This window comes from Macrobrachium nipponense, chromosome 8, assembly GCF_015104395.2.
Source record: "Macrobrachium nipponense isolate FS-2020 chromosome 8, ASM1510439v2, whole genome shotgun sequence".
Taxonomy (NCBI): Eukaryota; Metazoa; Arthropoda; class Malacostraca; order Decapoda; family Palaemonidae; genus Macrobrachium; species Macrobrachium nipponense.
This window is the reverse complement of record NC_087203.1, coordinates 106,677,715-106,692,975: the sequence shown is the minus strand read 5'-3', so window position 1 is coordinate 106,692,975 and position 15,261 is coordinate 106,677,715. Positions and strand designations below refer to the sequence as shown.

At 49.3% G+C, this 15,261-nt stretch overlaps 1 protein-coding gene across 2 annotated transcripts in view; it reads left to right on the top strand.

The window, feature by feature from the left end:
* The window catches only part of LOC135222947 (enoyl-CoA delta isomerase 2-like), a 103,185-nt gene that overhangs the window by 75,365 nt on the left and 12,559 nt on the right, over window positions 1–15,261 (top strand). For both annotated transcript variants that reach the window (XM_064261399.1, XM_064261398.1), the window contains exon 8: window positions 4,466–4,633. In XM_064261399.1, coding sequence (XP_064117469.1) covers window positions 4,466–4,633 — 168 coding nt within the window. The remainder of the gene's footprint in view (window positions 1–4,465; window positions 4,634–15,261) is intronic.

The following is a 15,261-nucleotide window of genomic DNA, read 5'->3' as shown; positions in this document are numbered from 1 at the left end:
AGTGTTTGTTCGCGTATGAACAAAAAATGTTTTAATACAAGTTTTATCTACCGTATATACTCGCATATTATGCGACTTTTGAAACCTAATTTTGAAGCTAATTTTCAAGGGGTCGCATCATACACGCGGTATAAAATTAGCGTACCGTCTATGCTTTCCCAAATTGGCTGATCGCGATAGTTACTACCGGAGGAAAACAGTAGATCTTTTAAAAAGTTATGCTTTACTTGTACTTCACTATATCCAATAATATTGTATGCATTCTCATATTACTATTGTATTTTAAAATACAAAAGAGCGATCGTGCGCCATTTGCATTATTTTGGTTTATACAACATGTTTAACTGTTCTAGACTAACCATCTATAATTTCCAAATCAGTTGATTAAGGCACAACACCGAAGGATTTTTTACTTTTTGTTTTATTCAGTAAAAGAAACATTTGTTACTTGAAATATTATTTTCATTTTAGGATACGCAGGTAAGTGAAAATTTATTAAAGTAAAAAAAAAATGCATAAAAATTCAATAAACTAAAAATCCTCCACCAAAGTCGCTCTCCGTTAGTCCGGTATCATCAAATACTGCTCTGAATTCTTTGCCATCAGGCAGTCGTCATATTCGTCATCTTCCAGATCTTTGATCATTTCATCTTCATCTCCTGCATCTTCGTATAGGACATCGTCAATTCATATGGAAGGTATAGTCTTGTCACCGTGGTGAGCTCCCTGGCGTGGCTTTTAAAGATCTGCCCTTATGCTAATTTTACAAAAACAACAACTGCCCGTGTGTGACAGACCTTTGAATGTCCTTGAGACAAACCCCGAGGCTATAATTATAAGATTATAAGGGGTTTTCATTCCCAGGTACTTTAATCTCCTTCCTATTCGGCCCTGCTCTCTTCTCTCTCTCTCTCTCTCTCGCTCTCTCTCTCTCTCTCTCTCTCTCCTCTCCTCTCTCTCTCTACTCTCTCTCTCTCTCTCTCCTCTCCTAAATCTTACAGCTGTCCGAGCGAGAGCTTTTTTTATGGGACAACATAGGCCCTCATTTCGCATTTCCCATACCTATTTATTTTGTATACGATTGCCCTTTCTCGGCTGTGAAGTTGATGTCTATCCATGGCTGTGAGGAATAACTTGTAAGTCGGTTTCAAAGTCACTCCACACTTCAGTCAGGCCAAAACTTTGCCATATCGCATTCAAGCAATATTCAGTCATTGTTTCCTATTTCTCAGAGAGAGAGGAGAGGGAGGAGAAGAGAGAGAGAGAGAGAGAGAGAGATAGAGAGAGAGAAGAGAGAGAGAGAGAGAGAGAGAGAGCGAGAGAGAGAGTCTGTCTGTATATGATTGTTTATTTTCTCACTCGTCAAACTTACTGTTATGCTTTATTTCATATTTCCTTGCTCACCAATTTATTCTATACCTACGATATTAAGAAATCAAGATATGTGTAGAAGGGAGAACTGCCTCCAGACTGTACAGTCAGTATGGATTTAAACGCACGTGGAACTGGTTGAAATATTCGCAATGGCACCAAAATGAGATGCCCTGTTGATAGAAAATCTGACTCCGTTTCTTGTTATTGCATAAAAAAACTTTATCAATCGTGAACCTACGTAATTTATTCAGAATTCTGCACAACGGAAAAGATAATATTTGATATCTGTAATGGGAGAAATGGTTTTATCTCTGTTGTTGTTATAAATTTGGCAGATATGCGATCAAACACGTGGGTGGACCAAAACAGCCCAGCCAGAGAGCTCCGCTCATTTTGTAAATACTATTGTTTGGCGTGCTAGGCTTACCCGATTCATTTGGGTGTGCGCTGCAGCTGCTGCTACTCAAATAATCGCATTTTTCTTACTAATCCCAATAGTTGACCATGGAAAATCCCAAGATTAACCAAAAATCCCAAGATAATAAAATAATTGACATATGCCAAGCTTTGGAGTCCTAAATATTTACTTTGTCTATCAAGAAAAGATACTGATAAATTGAATTGACGGTATCTTTCCTGAGAGAGAGAGAGAGAGAGAGAGAGAGAGTATTCTTCATGTAATCAGTAAAATACACTAATAAAAACAAAAACTACGTACTGTATGCAAAGCACACACATCATCGTTAGCTTCCCGTGTGTTACGTGTAAACGTTCATTCTAAGAAATTCACAGTGTAGTATAACTAACACCTATTGGGCTGGTTGGTAGCCATGGAGATCTGTTATCCAATGACTGCCCTCTGCTTCTGTTCTATTTATAGACATATGCCGTGGATGACACTAGGTTTGAACGTTACCATGTTCGTGATTTTCTGACTGCTGACGGCAAAAATTACTCGATAATTTTCTTTATATAATTATTTCTTCGTGAAAACAATAATATAACGTGATCATTTTAACTTTAATGTATAGTGGTATGAAAAATACCAGTGTGTCGTAACGATGCGTCATCAATACTATAGTGGTATGAAAATACCACATGGTGTTGTAGCGATACGTAATCACAAAGTACAAATCCTTTTCCCGGACCATCCTCAAAATTTTTACGACTTCAACTGCAAGATCGTATGGTGAAATATATTATATAGTCATACTTATTGTTGAAATTCACAAGTTGAACTGCAAAACATTATTAGATTTTGATTGTTATGTACATATATTTTTTTGCGTTTTACGGAATGTTTGTTTTGAAAATAGCTATTAGTGAACATATGATATTCATTGTCCCACTATTTTATTATAGGTGATCTTAATTATCTCACATTCATGTAACAGTATTATATTAACATTTATTTAAATAAACTGTAATTAATAAATAACAATAATGAAAAACATAAAGGAAAAAAGTTTTTGCTGCAGTAGTGATGTTTGTTTGATTATGCATCTGACCTCACATTTCCGAAATTGAAAAATTCCAAAAACCGAAACATCGGAATGTGTGTGTACTGCACATTTTTTTTAAACACGCACACAATGTCTACACATTTACTGATACCCGTTGGTGAAAGACTCAAATTACAGTATTATTTCTGAGATTCTTTTATAATCTTGAGATCTTCTATTCAATTCTCGAGATTAGTAAGAAAATTACCGTAACTTCACTAGCAGCACCACACATCTGAACGACTCTGCCATTAGCACGCTAAACCACCAACCTTATGAACTGGCCTCGGAAAAGGAACTCGCATGATACATGAGATACATGACAAAACCACTGTTTATTGGTGAAAATTTTGGGGTCGCATGATATGCGAGATCGCACGTTACTCGAGTATATACGGTATATGTGCTGTTCTCTATCCTGTAGCAGGTCTTTTTTTTTTTTTTTTTTTACTTTTCATTATTTTTTTATCTGTCATTCATCCTTACCACAATTAAAAGAGGCTAGCAGTAGTCCCAATGCCACATAGAATTTTCCAAAGAAACCTTTACAAAAGAAATTAAAAATAAAATATCAGAGGAAATGACTGTAGTTATGTACAAACTTCTGTAGTTTAGTAACAATAAAATTTATCTATGGGAAAGAGAGATTGTTGTTAAGAGGAATTTGAAATTTAGAAAAGGTTAGCACAGTTATATTGACACCTTAGGTCATTGTTGCAGCAGGTACTGGTGTGTGCCTAATGCCATGTATGGTTGGAATACAGGCCATACTTGATGGTTTTGTGTAATTGGAAATTTTAGGGTAATTTAAAGTGAAGTTCTTGTTGAATTAAAAGCTCAAGTAATTATTTGTGAAAGACTGTTGCCAGTGTACTGTACTTGCAAATCAAATTTGCCCTTGTTTAACTTAAACCCATTCAATAAGAAAGTTGTGTTACCTTGTTATATGTGTAAATAAAGTTTTGTTTGCAATAGTATCTTGAATCAGATTATTCTTGTTAATATATTTAAAAAAAAGGTGGTAATGAAGTTGACCAGTGACATCTGCTCTTTTGTACCTGTTAGAAATCAAATGCTTTTTATTCTAGTAAGATATGGACATTTGACAATGCTTTTCATGGTTTTGTACTTTAAATTTTTTATACTAAAGTATGGCACTTCATATTGTTTCTAAATTTGGCTGCTGTTATATTAATTGCAATTTTTTTTTTTACTTTTTATTTGATATTTCCTAATAATTTTAAATTCAACTTTAGTTTTCTTCCAGTCACTTTGGTCTCTTCTAAAATAGGTTGTGAATGGAGTTTGGTGAAACTACTGGATAATAATAATAATGAACTTTAATTTCCTCCAATCCTCAGGATTTGTTCTTGCAAGAACAAATCCTCCAAGCCTAAGTGCGACTTGGTGGTTGTGTTTATTTATAATTGCAATGACTGTAGTACATAAAATACATAATTTCATAATATGGAAAGTCTATGCTGCAACAGTCTTGATAGCATTGGAAATCAAAATATGAATATTTTTTCAGGTTTTATTTTGCAGTATTGTTCAGCATTTCATATATGTACATATGTTGTTTTTTCCAGATTACTGCTGCAGATGCATATGAATGTGGTTTTGTTACAGAAGTTTATCCCCACAAAAGTCTTCATAAGGTTTGGCCAAAGATACATGAGTGGGCAAAACTTCCACCTAACAGCTTACATGGTGCTAAGGCACTTTTAAGTAGCCACAAAAAGGAGTATCTGAAACACGTAAGTTTATTCCTTCAATAATGTACAGAACCTTATTCCAAAATGTAATTGTTCCGATACGTATACAAACCCTCGGTCCTTTAACAATAGGAAGGTAACTTAGCGGCAGCTGAACCGGTCGTAAGCATCGAACAAGGAGGTTCAGTATTTAACTACTTGTCCAGCAGTTGGCGGTCAGCTCAACTGCGAGGAGAGGAGTCACTTTGCTTTCGGCCGCTCTGGTGGATAGACGTGCTGCTCGCCTATCTGCCCGCTTCAAGTTGTATGCTTGGTTTTCTTCACCTCCTACTAACCCGACCTTTGCCTCCTCAGGTGCTCCTGCTGCGGGCGACGACCTCGGCCAGGTATGGTTCTCGCTGGGCCTCCAGGGGACACCGAGTGTTTGGGGGCTGTTGCATCACCTGGCGGGTGCTGCTCCGGTTACACATGGACCGGTGACCACCACCACTACCACTGTCTCGACCCCGGGGTATGCCGCCCCTCCTCACCTTGTGTACACCCAGCACGTGACAACGGTAACCCCCTCAGCTGCGGTGCAGGCCCCGATTGCTGGTTTCTTGAGGAGGTTCGTGACGCCGCCGCTAAGGTTTGCCGCTCTCGCCTCAGCCCCCGACTTTCGGTGCCCTAAGAGCTCGCCCTGGACCTTCCAACCGTACCCAGGATGTCGCTGGCCGCTGTCCCGCCTCTTGCTGTACTTGCTGCTCCTGCCGTGCCTGCTGTGCCGGGACCAGCCCCTGCTGACGTCGTTCCTGCCCGTGGTGTTGCTGCCCCAGTCGCAGGTCCTTCCGGACAGGTGCAGCCGGGCTGTGTTGCCTCGGCAATAGCCTTAGCTCCGTCCTGGATGGAGGACCTGACGTCTGTCCTGAGGAAGCTGACGAAGAAGAAGAAGAAGAGGAAGGTGTCGTCGTCATCTTCGTCGTCGCCTGCTGCCGCTTCTTCCCCTTCGACTTCCAAGGCTTCACAGCCGAGGAAGAAGAAGGCTGCCTCCTCCCCCCCTAAGAAGTCTCCTTCGGGAACTTTTAAGGCCCCGTCTCACTCCGGTGGGACGGGGGGTTCTTCCGCTGGTCCTCCCGCTCCTTCGGAAGTGGGGCCCGTCTCTCCTTCCGCAAGGAAAAAGAAGACGGGGACCAGAGGGGTACCGGCTAACACCGGTACTTCCTCACCTGGTGCTAGGGGTTCTGCCGCTACACCAGGTTCCGTCTCGACCTCTCGTTCGCGAGAGGTACCGAGTGTATGGTCGCCTGCGGGTGACCGTGCAGCCAAGGCCCAGGCTTCCAAGTTCGCTCGGCGCCAGGACTGAGGCACGGAGCGGAAGACTGGCGGGGGTCGCTCAGGTGACTCCCGCCAGGCCAGCGATCGCTCTTGTGGCGATCCGCAGGTGACCAGGGTTGATGCAACAGTCCCAGACCGGCCGCGGGCTGAAGCTAGGAAGAGATCCCCTCCATCCAGCGGCTCGACGTGCCGTGAGGACAGGCACCGCTCCCACCGCGACAGTGGTCTCTGCAGGTCCCCTGACCACCGCTCCCACCGGGACCGGGCGGGTAGGGGGACCAGCAGCAGCTCCTCTGACGCATGGGACCGGAGCCGCGGTTCTTGGTCCAGCCGCTCTTCCCAGGAGAGCCGCGCGACCAGGCCTGCAGCTCGATCGCCACCGTGGGTTGGCGATCGCCTGCAGCCCCCCAAGCACGCCGGTTCTGCCGGTGGGCGAGGGGGGAGCGTCAGGTCTTCCTCTCCGATCCCTTCAACTTCCTCGGGTTACACCGGGAAGAGCGAGGCGATCCGGAGTGATCGTGAGGAGCGCGGTCCCACCATGATGCCTTACGAACCAGGCATGATCTTAGGACCGACCAGGTTGTATGCGCAAGTGGCAGGAGGAGACCGGGAGGGGTCTGTCGGTGTTCCTCCTTCCGAAGGAGGAGGGTCTTGAGAGGCGTTCTTGTTGGAGGGACTTGCCGGTCCTACTCCTCAAGACGCAGTCACTCCCGAGATCCAGAGGTCGTTTGCAGAGGTTATTGCGCTGATTCGTTACCTTCTGAGCCCACGTCCCGGCTCGAGTCGTTCTGGGGTCCTAAGAAGGAACCCAAGACAACGGTGGGTCTGCCGCGATCAGCTCTGGCTGACTTGGTGCTAGGCCAGGTGGACTCTCTTGTCTCTGGACAGGAGGGTTCGCTACAGTCCGGCAGGTCTTCCAAGCTACTTCCACCACCTCTACTGTGACAGAGGAGATTCTAAGTGCCATCGGAGGATCCTATGCCGCCCAAACAGGTTAACCCGGAGCTAGCTAGGCTAACTCCTGGGGTGTCTCTGCAGCAGCTCCTGTCAGAGAACTTATGGTTCTCGCAGCAAGAGGCACTTGCACTGGAATCCACCACCATGGCGGCATTCCAGGCAGTCTCCTGGTTAGACCTGTGGTCCCTCACGGTGTCTAAGGTCGCGGCCACCTCGGGAAATCTCACTCCCGAAGGTGACCCGGCTTTCGGGAGACTGTGCCAGTCTGGAGGTAGAGCCATCTCCTACCTAGCCCACCAGAAGGCAAACCTGTGGGCCAACCTGGTACTTCGGCGTAGGGACGCAGTCCTCACCCGAGTGACCAGGGCGGCTGGGCGTGAGGTGGCATTGGGTCTTCGCAACGGACTGGTGCGGAGTTCCTCCTCTCTCTTCCCAGGAGAGATGGTGGACGCTGCGGTGGAACGACGGCGCACTGATGACAGTGACCGTTTAGTCCACCAGGCAGTCTTGAAGGCGTCTGGGCAGCCTCGATCGACTGCGGCCAAGCCCAAGAGTTTGGTTAGCGCTTCCTCTGCGGCCAAGATGATTGCATCGTCGAAGCCCAGTGGAAAGACTCTGCCTTCGACTTCTTCCAGGAGCGGTCGCCATCAGCCCTCCTCCCAGCCCTCCTTCCCATGAGGGGAGCTGGGAAGAAGTCGAAGAGAGGCGGGAAACGCTAGGGACGGCATTCCCCCTCACCTGCTGCCGGAAGTGGGGTGGTGCCTGGTGAGCCATTGGGCAACATGGCAGCGCTACGGAGCTGAGACCTGGATAGTAGACGTCCTTCGGGAGGGGTACCTACTACCCTTCGAGTCTCGCCCCTTTTGCCCCTCACCTCCAACCCGGTCTACCTTCAGACCTACTTACCTGGAACATCAAAGGACGTAGCCCTTCGGCAGGAAGTCCAAGCCATGCTGAGCAAGGGAGCTGTGGAGATCGTCAGGGATCGTTCTCCAGGCTTCTACAGCTGTCTTTTCCTGGTGGAGAAGTCTTCGGGGGGGGGGGGTGCTGGCGCCCGGTGATAGATCTCTCCCCTGAAACCGATTCGTTCGCCAGTCTCGGTTCACGATGGAGACGGCACGATCCGTGCTCGACTCCACCAGGGAGAACGACTTCATGCTTTCGGTTGGACTTGAAGGACACGTATTTCCAGATACCCATCCATCAATCCTCCAGGAAGTACCTCTGCTTCATCCTCGACGGGGCCTGTCCGGTGACCAATTCAGGCACTTTGCTTCGGTGGTCTCAGTCGCCCCACAGGTGTTCACGCGAGTGTTCACTCTGGTGTCTGCTTGGGCCCACTCGTCAGGGATACGTCTTTTGAGGTAGCTCGAGACTGGTTGGTCCTGGTGATCGCACTCGCAGTTGCTACAGGACAGGGATCGACTTCTCGAGTTCTGCCCACGATCTGGGGATCGTGGTGAACTTTGAGAAGTCCGATCTCGAGCCCAAAGCAGAGGATGAAGTACCTGGGTATGCTGATCGACACGGTAGCAGGGCGAGTCTTCCCCGCAGACTCGCGGATCAGCAGATTCAGGGAGGCAGCCTACCAGTTCCTGTCTCGGCAAGAACAGCCAGCTCAGCAGTGTCAAGTCGTGATCGGCCACCTGTCGTCACTCGAGAAGTTAGTCCCTCACGGGCGTCTTCACCTGCGGTCTCTCCAGTGGAGACTAAAGGAGAGTTGGTCACAGGCAAGAAACCCACCGTACTTCCCCGTGTCCCTCACGGAGGAGGTGAGGCAGAACCTAGCCTGGTGGCTGGACGACAGGAACCTCTTAAGAGGAGTGCCTCTCCGCACTCCCCCCCCGGAGATGTTGCTGTTTTCAGACGCGTCAACCAAGGGATGGGGCACACACCTGGAGGAGTTGGTGGCTGCAGGAGTGTGGGATCGTCACGACAAGCACCTTCACATCAACGTCCTGGAGCTCAAGGCAGCGTTCCTCGCTCTCCAAGAGTTCCGGGACCGTCTGATGGGACACTCGGTGGTGTTGATGTGCGACAACAGCACAATAGTGGCATACGTCAACAAACAAGGGGGCCTAGTGTCCCTCCCGTTGCACCAGTTAACGTTGCAGGTGCACGGCCCACTCGGTAGAGCTGTCAGCCTGCTACATTCCAGGCAAGAGAAATGTAGTAGCAGACAAGCTCAGCCGTCGGGATCAGGTGATAGGGACCAAATGGTCCCTACACCCAGACGTGGCGGAAAGGCTCTTCAACCTGTGGGGGCGTCCAGTAGTGGATCTGTTCGCCACCCGGCACAACAGGTAACTTCAGGTTTTCTTCTCGGCCGTGCCGGACCCATGGGCAGCTGCAGAGGATGCTCTTCAACACCCGTGGGACAACCTCTTCGCGTACGCCTTTCCCCCGTTCTGCCTGATTCGCAAGGTGATCAGCCGAGTGCTGGTCACCCCGAATCTCCGGATGATCCTGGTGTACCCGGACCGGCTGGCTCTGCTTGCAGAAGCACCGAGAGAGATTCCCCCTTGGCACAACCTTCTTGTCCAGCCACACGTGGAACGGTACCACCAGTCAGTCCAGTCCCTACATCTTCACGGCTGGCTGTTATCCACCATCTCTTGCGAGCGAGAGGCTTTTCTTGCCGAGCAGCAACAGAGATGGCTGGGTACATCAGACAGTCCTCTGCAGCTGTGTACCAGGGAAAGTGGGCAGTCTTCTGTGGTTGGTGTCGTAGACGGGGTCTCTCTCCTCTCAGAGCCATTCTTCAGCAGGTAGCGGATTTCCTTGTGTTTCTTTGCCGAGAGAAGCTCCTCTCTGTCCCCACCGTCAAAGGATACAGAGCCGCCCTGGCCCTAGTCCTGAAACTGAGGGGAGTGGATATCTCGAATTCGTTCGAGATCTCCCTGCTTATGAGGAGCTTCGAGAGGTCTTGCCCACCCAGGGAACTCAGGCCCCTGGGGTGGGACGTGACTCTCATCCTTAGGAGTCTAACTCGAAGTCCCTTTGAGCCACCCCGCGAGTCGTCAGTCAGGGATCTGACCCTCAAGACCCTCTTCTTGCTGGCCCTGGCATCGGTGAAGAGAGTAGGGGAACTGCATGGCCTTTCCTTCGACTTCACGTCTTCGATTCAGCATCAGGGGATGGGGATCTGTGACGCTCGATTTCGTCCCGAACTTCGTTTCTAGCGAAAAAAAAGACTCGGAATCCTTCCTTCCTTCGTTTTTTTTTTTTTCTGTTTAGAGTCAACTGCGTACGACTTCGGTTTTTGGTTTGTAGTAGTCTTCACCACCAATCCCCTCCCTATGGGACTTCACTGACAACGATGCGGATGAGATGCTGCTTTGTCCTGTGAGGGTGCTACGGCGCTATCTGAAGAGAACTCGGCACCTCAGGCCTGAGTGTCAACGCCTCTTCGTTAGCACCAGGGTGACCAAGGAAGAAGTATCTAAGAACACTTTCTTTCTGGCTGCGTGAGGTGATCAGGAGGGCGTACGAGGCTGATGGTAGCGACGACATCTGTACCCTTCGTCCGAGAGCCTACGAAGTCAGAGGTATTGGTCCTTCCCTTGCGTTCCGCAAGAACTTCTCCATGGCGCAGGTCCGGAAGGCAGGGGTCGGTCCAACCAGATCACCTTCACCATCCTTCTACCTTCAAGATATAGCCCACAGGTCCTTTGACACTTTTTCCTTGGGACCCGTTATGGCTGCTCAACACGTTGTGTAGCTTACCCAGCACCTGAGCGGACAGAACAGCATTGCATCCTTGTGTGACTGCATGAATGGATGAGTGAATGAGAGTGTGACTGGCCTTCTCTTCCCCATCTTTTTCTCTCCCTCTACCTGTGGGCAGAGGGACGTGGTCGTCACTACGCTGGAACAGGAGGCAATGCAGGTAAGCTACTTGACCGAGCCCCATCCTATCCCTTTCATTACGGATAGGAGCGATTATCCACCACTTCCCCCAACAAGTGGGGGGGGAAGTGGAAGCCAACAAGAGACAAACCCATGACTTCATATTTTGCCTCTTTGCAATAGGAACAAGTTCTTGCTTGCTAGTTTTTTAAGAGGTACGCTTGCCTCCCTCTTATCACATGGGTCCAGAGGTCTGACCATTGATCCTGCGGTACATACCCTGATCATTGGGCAGAGGCTAGGATCCCTCCCTCTGCTCTTACGACCAGGGAGGGAACCAAGGTTGGACGAACACCAGTCTGTTCATAAGACTCAGATTCCACCCACCAAGAAGTGAGTCGTCCTATTGTAAAGGACCGATGGTTTGTATTTGTATCGGAACAAATAACAATTTGTCGAAAATTGTATTTTTCCTAACTATACAAACCTGAGGTCCTTTACACAGTCCCACCATCATGCCACGCCTCACTGTTTTTTCCTGGGCCTAAAGCAAAGTGGATCTTCACCTCCCAGTCGCGCGGTGCGCGGACTGTCAGACAAGCAGTTAACTACCGAACTCCCTTGTTCGAAGCTTACGACTGGTTCCAGCTGCCGCAAGTTACATTCCTATTGTAAAGAACCTCAGGTTTGTATAGTTAGGAAAAATACAATTTTCAACAAATTGTTATTTTGTATCTTGATTTTTATGGTGTATGTATATGTAGGCTCAGCTTTTAGTGTAGGTTATTGGAAAAATTAAATACATAGCTTTGATAGTTAGACACTTAGATTTATTCTTTTATGTAAAAGGAAATTAAAGAAAAAATTTACTAGAATTTTAAGTAAAATTTTTGCAGTTTTGTGTATAGAGAAAATCAAATGTTTCAGCAATTCTACTTTATTTCTTTATGACCTAAAAATAAAGATTAATAAATAAGGCTTCAACTATCCAGATTAAAAGAGCCAAAGTCCTGTTGGATAATAATGAAATCCAGATAGCATGGGTGAGTAAAAAATCTACAGGTGTGCAAGGGCAACTCTGTACCCTTCATCACCTTACCTTGTTACTCACGCATTTGCGGATTTCGCGGAAAATTCGGGTATTCGCGGTATTTTTCTATGAGAAATATGCACAAATTCCTGTGTTTTTTTGTTCCGACACGGCATACAAACCTTCGGTCCTTTTACAATAGGAAGGTTACTAGCGGCAGCTGGATAGGTCGTAAGCTTTCGAACAAGGGGTTCGGTAGTTAACTGCTTGTCCGACAGGCGCGCGCGCGCGACTGGGAGGTAAACAATCACTTTTGCTTTCGGCCTCACAAGCGAGTGGACCGTGTGTTCTGCGCTCTCTGCCCGCTTCATCGTCGTTTGCTTTCCTTACTTGTATGGTTGTGTTTCTCTTTATCTTTGCAAGATTTATTGTAAGTACAATCATTTCCCTTGTTTTTTCATTTATTGAAGTGAAATTAATTGATCTGATCGATCATGGATTCTCCGCGCCCTACTACCATCCGGCGACTGTGCCCGGGAACTGAGGGGCGTAAGTGCGGTAAGTTCCGCTCATTCCCTGAGATCGATCCCCATGTGTTATGCGCTCGGTGTCGGGGGCGTGAGTGTACCCGCGCCGAGCCTTGTGATGTATGTGTTTCTTGGTCGGAGGTGCAAGTGGGGTCTGTACGAGGGTAGGAAGAAGCGAAGGCCGGCAAAGGAGTCGTCAGAGAGCTCTCCCGCGACTCCTTTGGTTACGGACACTTCATCTTCTTTCCTGCCCCTGGCTCAGCTCCCACGGTTGGCGCCTTCTCCTGTGGGGGGGGTTTCCAGGTCCTTCTCCTCACCCGATCTTTCGAGTGTGGAGGAGGGCGCTAGGTACCCTGACGTGGAGTTGTATTCTGGGTCCTCTATCCGTTCGTCTACACCGCGCGGACGGGTAGAGGCTCCTGCTAACCACCCGACCTTTGCTTCCTCAGGTGCTGCTGCTGCGAGGGACGACCTTGGACAGGTGTGGGCATCGTTGGGCTTGCAGGGCGTGCCGAGTGTCCAGGGGCTGCTCTACCATCTGGCTGGCTCTGTTGCGGTCACGCATGCCACAGTGACCACCACTACCACTACATTGTCAACCCCAGGCTATGCTTCTCCTCCTCATCTGGTGTATTCCCCGCATGCGGTGTCTGTAACACCAACTTCATCGGTGCAGGGGCCGATCGCCGTGCCACGGGGGAGTGTGATGCCACCGCCACCCGGGTTTGCCGTGCTGCCGAGACCAGACTTCGTGTGTCCGAAGAGCTCGCCCCTGGACATCCCGCCGATGCCAAGGATGTCGGTCGTACGCTGGTCCGTCCTCCTGGCTTGTCTGTACCTTCTGCAGTACCTGCCGTACTGCCCAGCTGCTGACGAGTGATGAGATGTTGCCGACCACTGCTGCCGTTTCTGTACCTGCCGTTCCTGCCGTGACTGTTCCTGCTGTTCCTGTGATGCCTGCACCTGCTGATGTCGTTCCTGTTCGTGGCGCCGCTGCTCCCGATGTCGGTCTGTCTGGACAGGTGCGTCCGGGCCCTGTTGCTTCGGCAACAGCAGCCCCGGCTCCGCCCTGGATGGCTGACTTGACATCGGTCCTGAGGAAGCTGACGAAGAAGAAGAGGAAGAGGAGGAAGGTGTCGTCGTCGTCGTCTGCCGCCTCTCCCCCTTCGTCTTCTAAGGCTTCACAGCCTAAGAAGAAGAAGGTTGCCTCCTCCCCCCCTAATAAGTCTCCTTCGGGAGCTTCTAAGGGCCCGTCTCGCTCCGGCGAGACGGGGGGTTCTTCCGCTGGTCCTCCTGCTCCTTCAGGAGCGGGGCCGTCTCTTCTTCCGCAAGGAAGAAGACTACGGGGACCCAGAGGGGTGTCGGCTAACACCGGTACTTCCTCACCTGGTGTTAGAGGCTCTGCCACTGCATCAGGTTCCGTCTCGGCCTCTCGTTCGCAAGAGGTACCGAGTGTACGGTCGCCTACCAGCGACCGTGCAGCCAGGAACCAGACGTCTGAGCTCGCTCAGCGTCAGGTTCACGGCACGGAGCGGAAGACTGGTGACAGCCGCTCACGCGACTCTCACCAGACCAGCTCTCGCTCTCGCGGCGACCAGCTGGCTACCCCTGAAACTGAGGGGACTGGATATCTCGAACTTGTTCGAGATCTCCTTGCTATGAGGAGCTTCGAAAAAAAGGTCTTGCCCACCCAGGGAACTCAGGCCCCCTGCATGGGACGTGACTCTCGTCCTCAGAAGTTTGACTCGAAGACCCTTCGAGCCACTCCGAGAGTCGTCAGACAGGGATCTGACCCTCAAGACCCTCTTCTTGCTGGCCCTGGCATCGGCGAAGAGAGTAGGGGAACTTCATGGTCTTTCCTTTGATGTACGACACTCCAGGGGATGGGGATCTGTGACGCTCGATTTCGTCCCGAACTTCGTTGCGAAGACTCAGAAACCATCGGTCCCTGACGACAGGTTCGATCTTTCACGATCCCTTCCCTAATGGACTTCACCGATAATGATGCGGATGAGATGCTGCTTTGTCCTGTGAGGTGCTACGGCGCTATCTGAAGAGAACTCGACACCTCAGGCCTGAGTATCGACGCTCTTCGTTAGCACTGGGGTAACCAAGAAAGAAGTATCCAAGAACACTTTCTTTCTGGCTGCGTGAGGTCATCAGGAGGGCGTATGAGGCTGATGGTAGTGATGACATCCGTACGTCCCGTCCGAGAGCTCACGAAGTCAGAAGTATTGGCCCGTCATTGGCATTTCGTAAGAACTTCTCCGTGGCACAGGTCCTGAAGGCAGGTGTCTGGGCTAACCAGACTACCTACCTCCTTCTACCTTCAGGATATTGCCCACAGGTCCTTGGATACTTTTTCCTTGGGACCCGTGGTGGCTGCTCAACAAGTTGTGTAGCTAACCCAGACCCTCGCAGGCTGAACAGCATCGAGTCCTGGTGTGACTGTGCGAATGGATGTGAGAATGAGTGAGTGACTGGCTTCTCTTCCCATCTTTTCCTTCTCCTCTACCTGTGGGCAGAGGGTCACGGTTGTCACTACGCTGGATGAGGACGAGATGCAGGTGAGCTATATGACAGAGCCCCATCCTATCCCTTTCATTAGGGTTAGGAGCAGAATATCCACCACTTCCTCCTACAAGGGGGGGGAAGTGGATGCCAACAAGAGACAAACCCATAACTTTATATTTGCTCCTGTACAGGAACAAGTTCTTACATTGCTGGTACGAAGAGACACGCTTGCCTCTCTCTTAGTACTTGGTCCAGAGGTCTGACCATTGATCCTGCGGTGCACACCCGAAGGACAGAGGCTTGGATCCTTCCCTCGCTCTTACAACCAGGGAGGCATTCCAAGGTTGGGCGAACACCAGTCTGTTCACAAAAGACTCAGATTCCTCCCACCAAGAAGTGAGTCTTCCTATTGTAAAAGGACCGAAGGTTTGTATGCCGTGTCGGAACAAATGACAATTTGTCCAAAATTGCATTTTTCC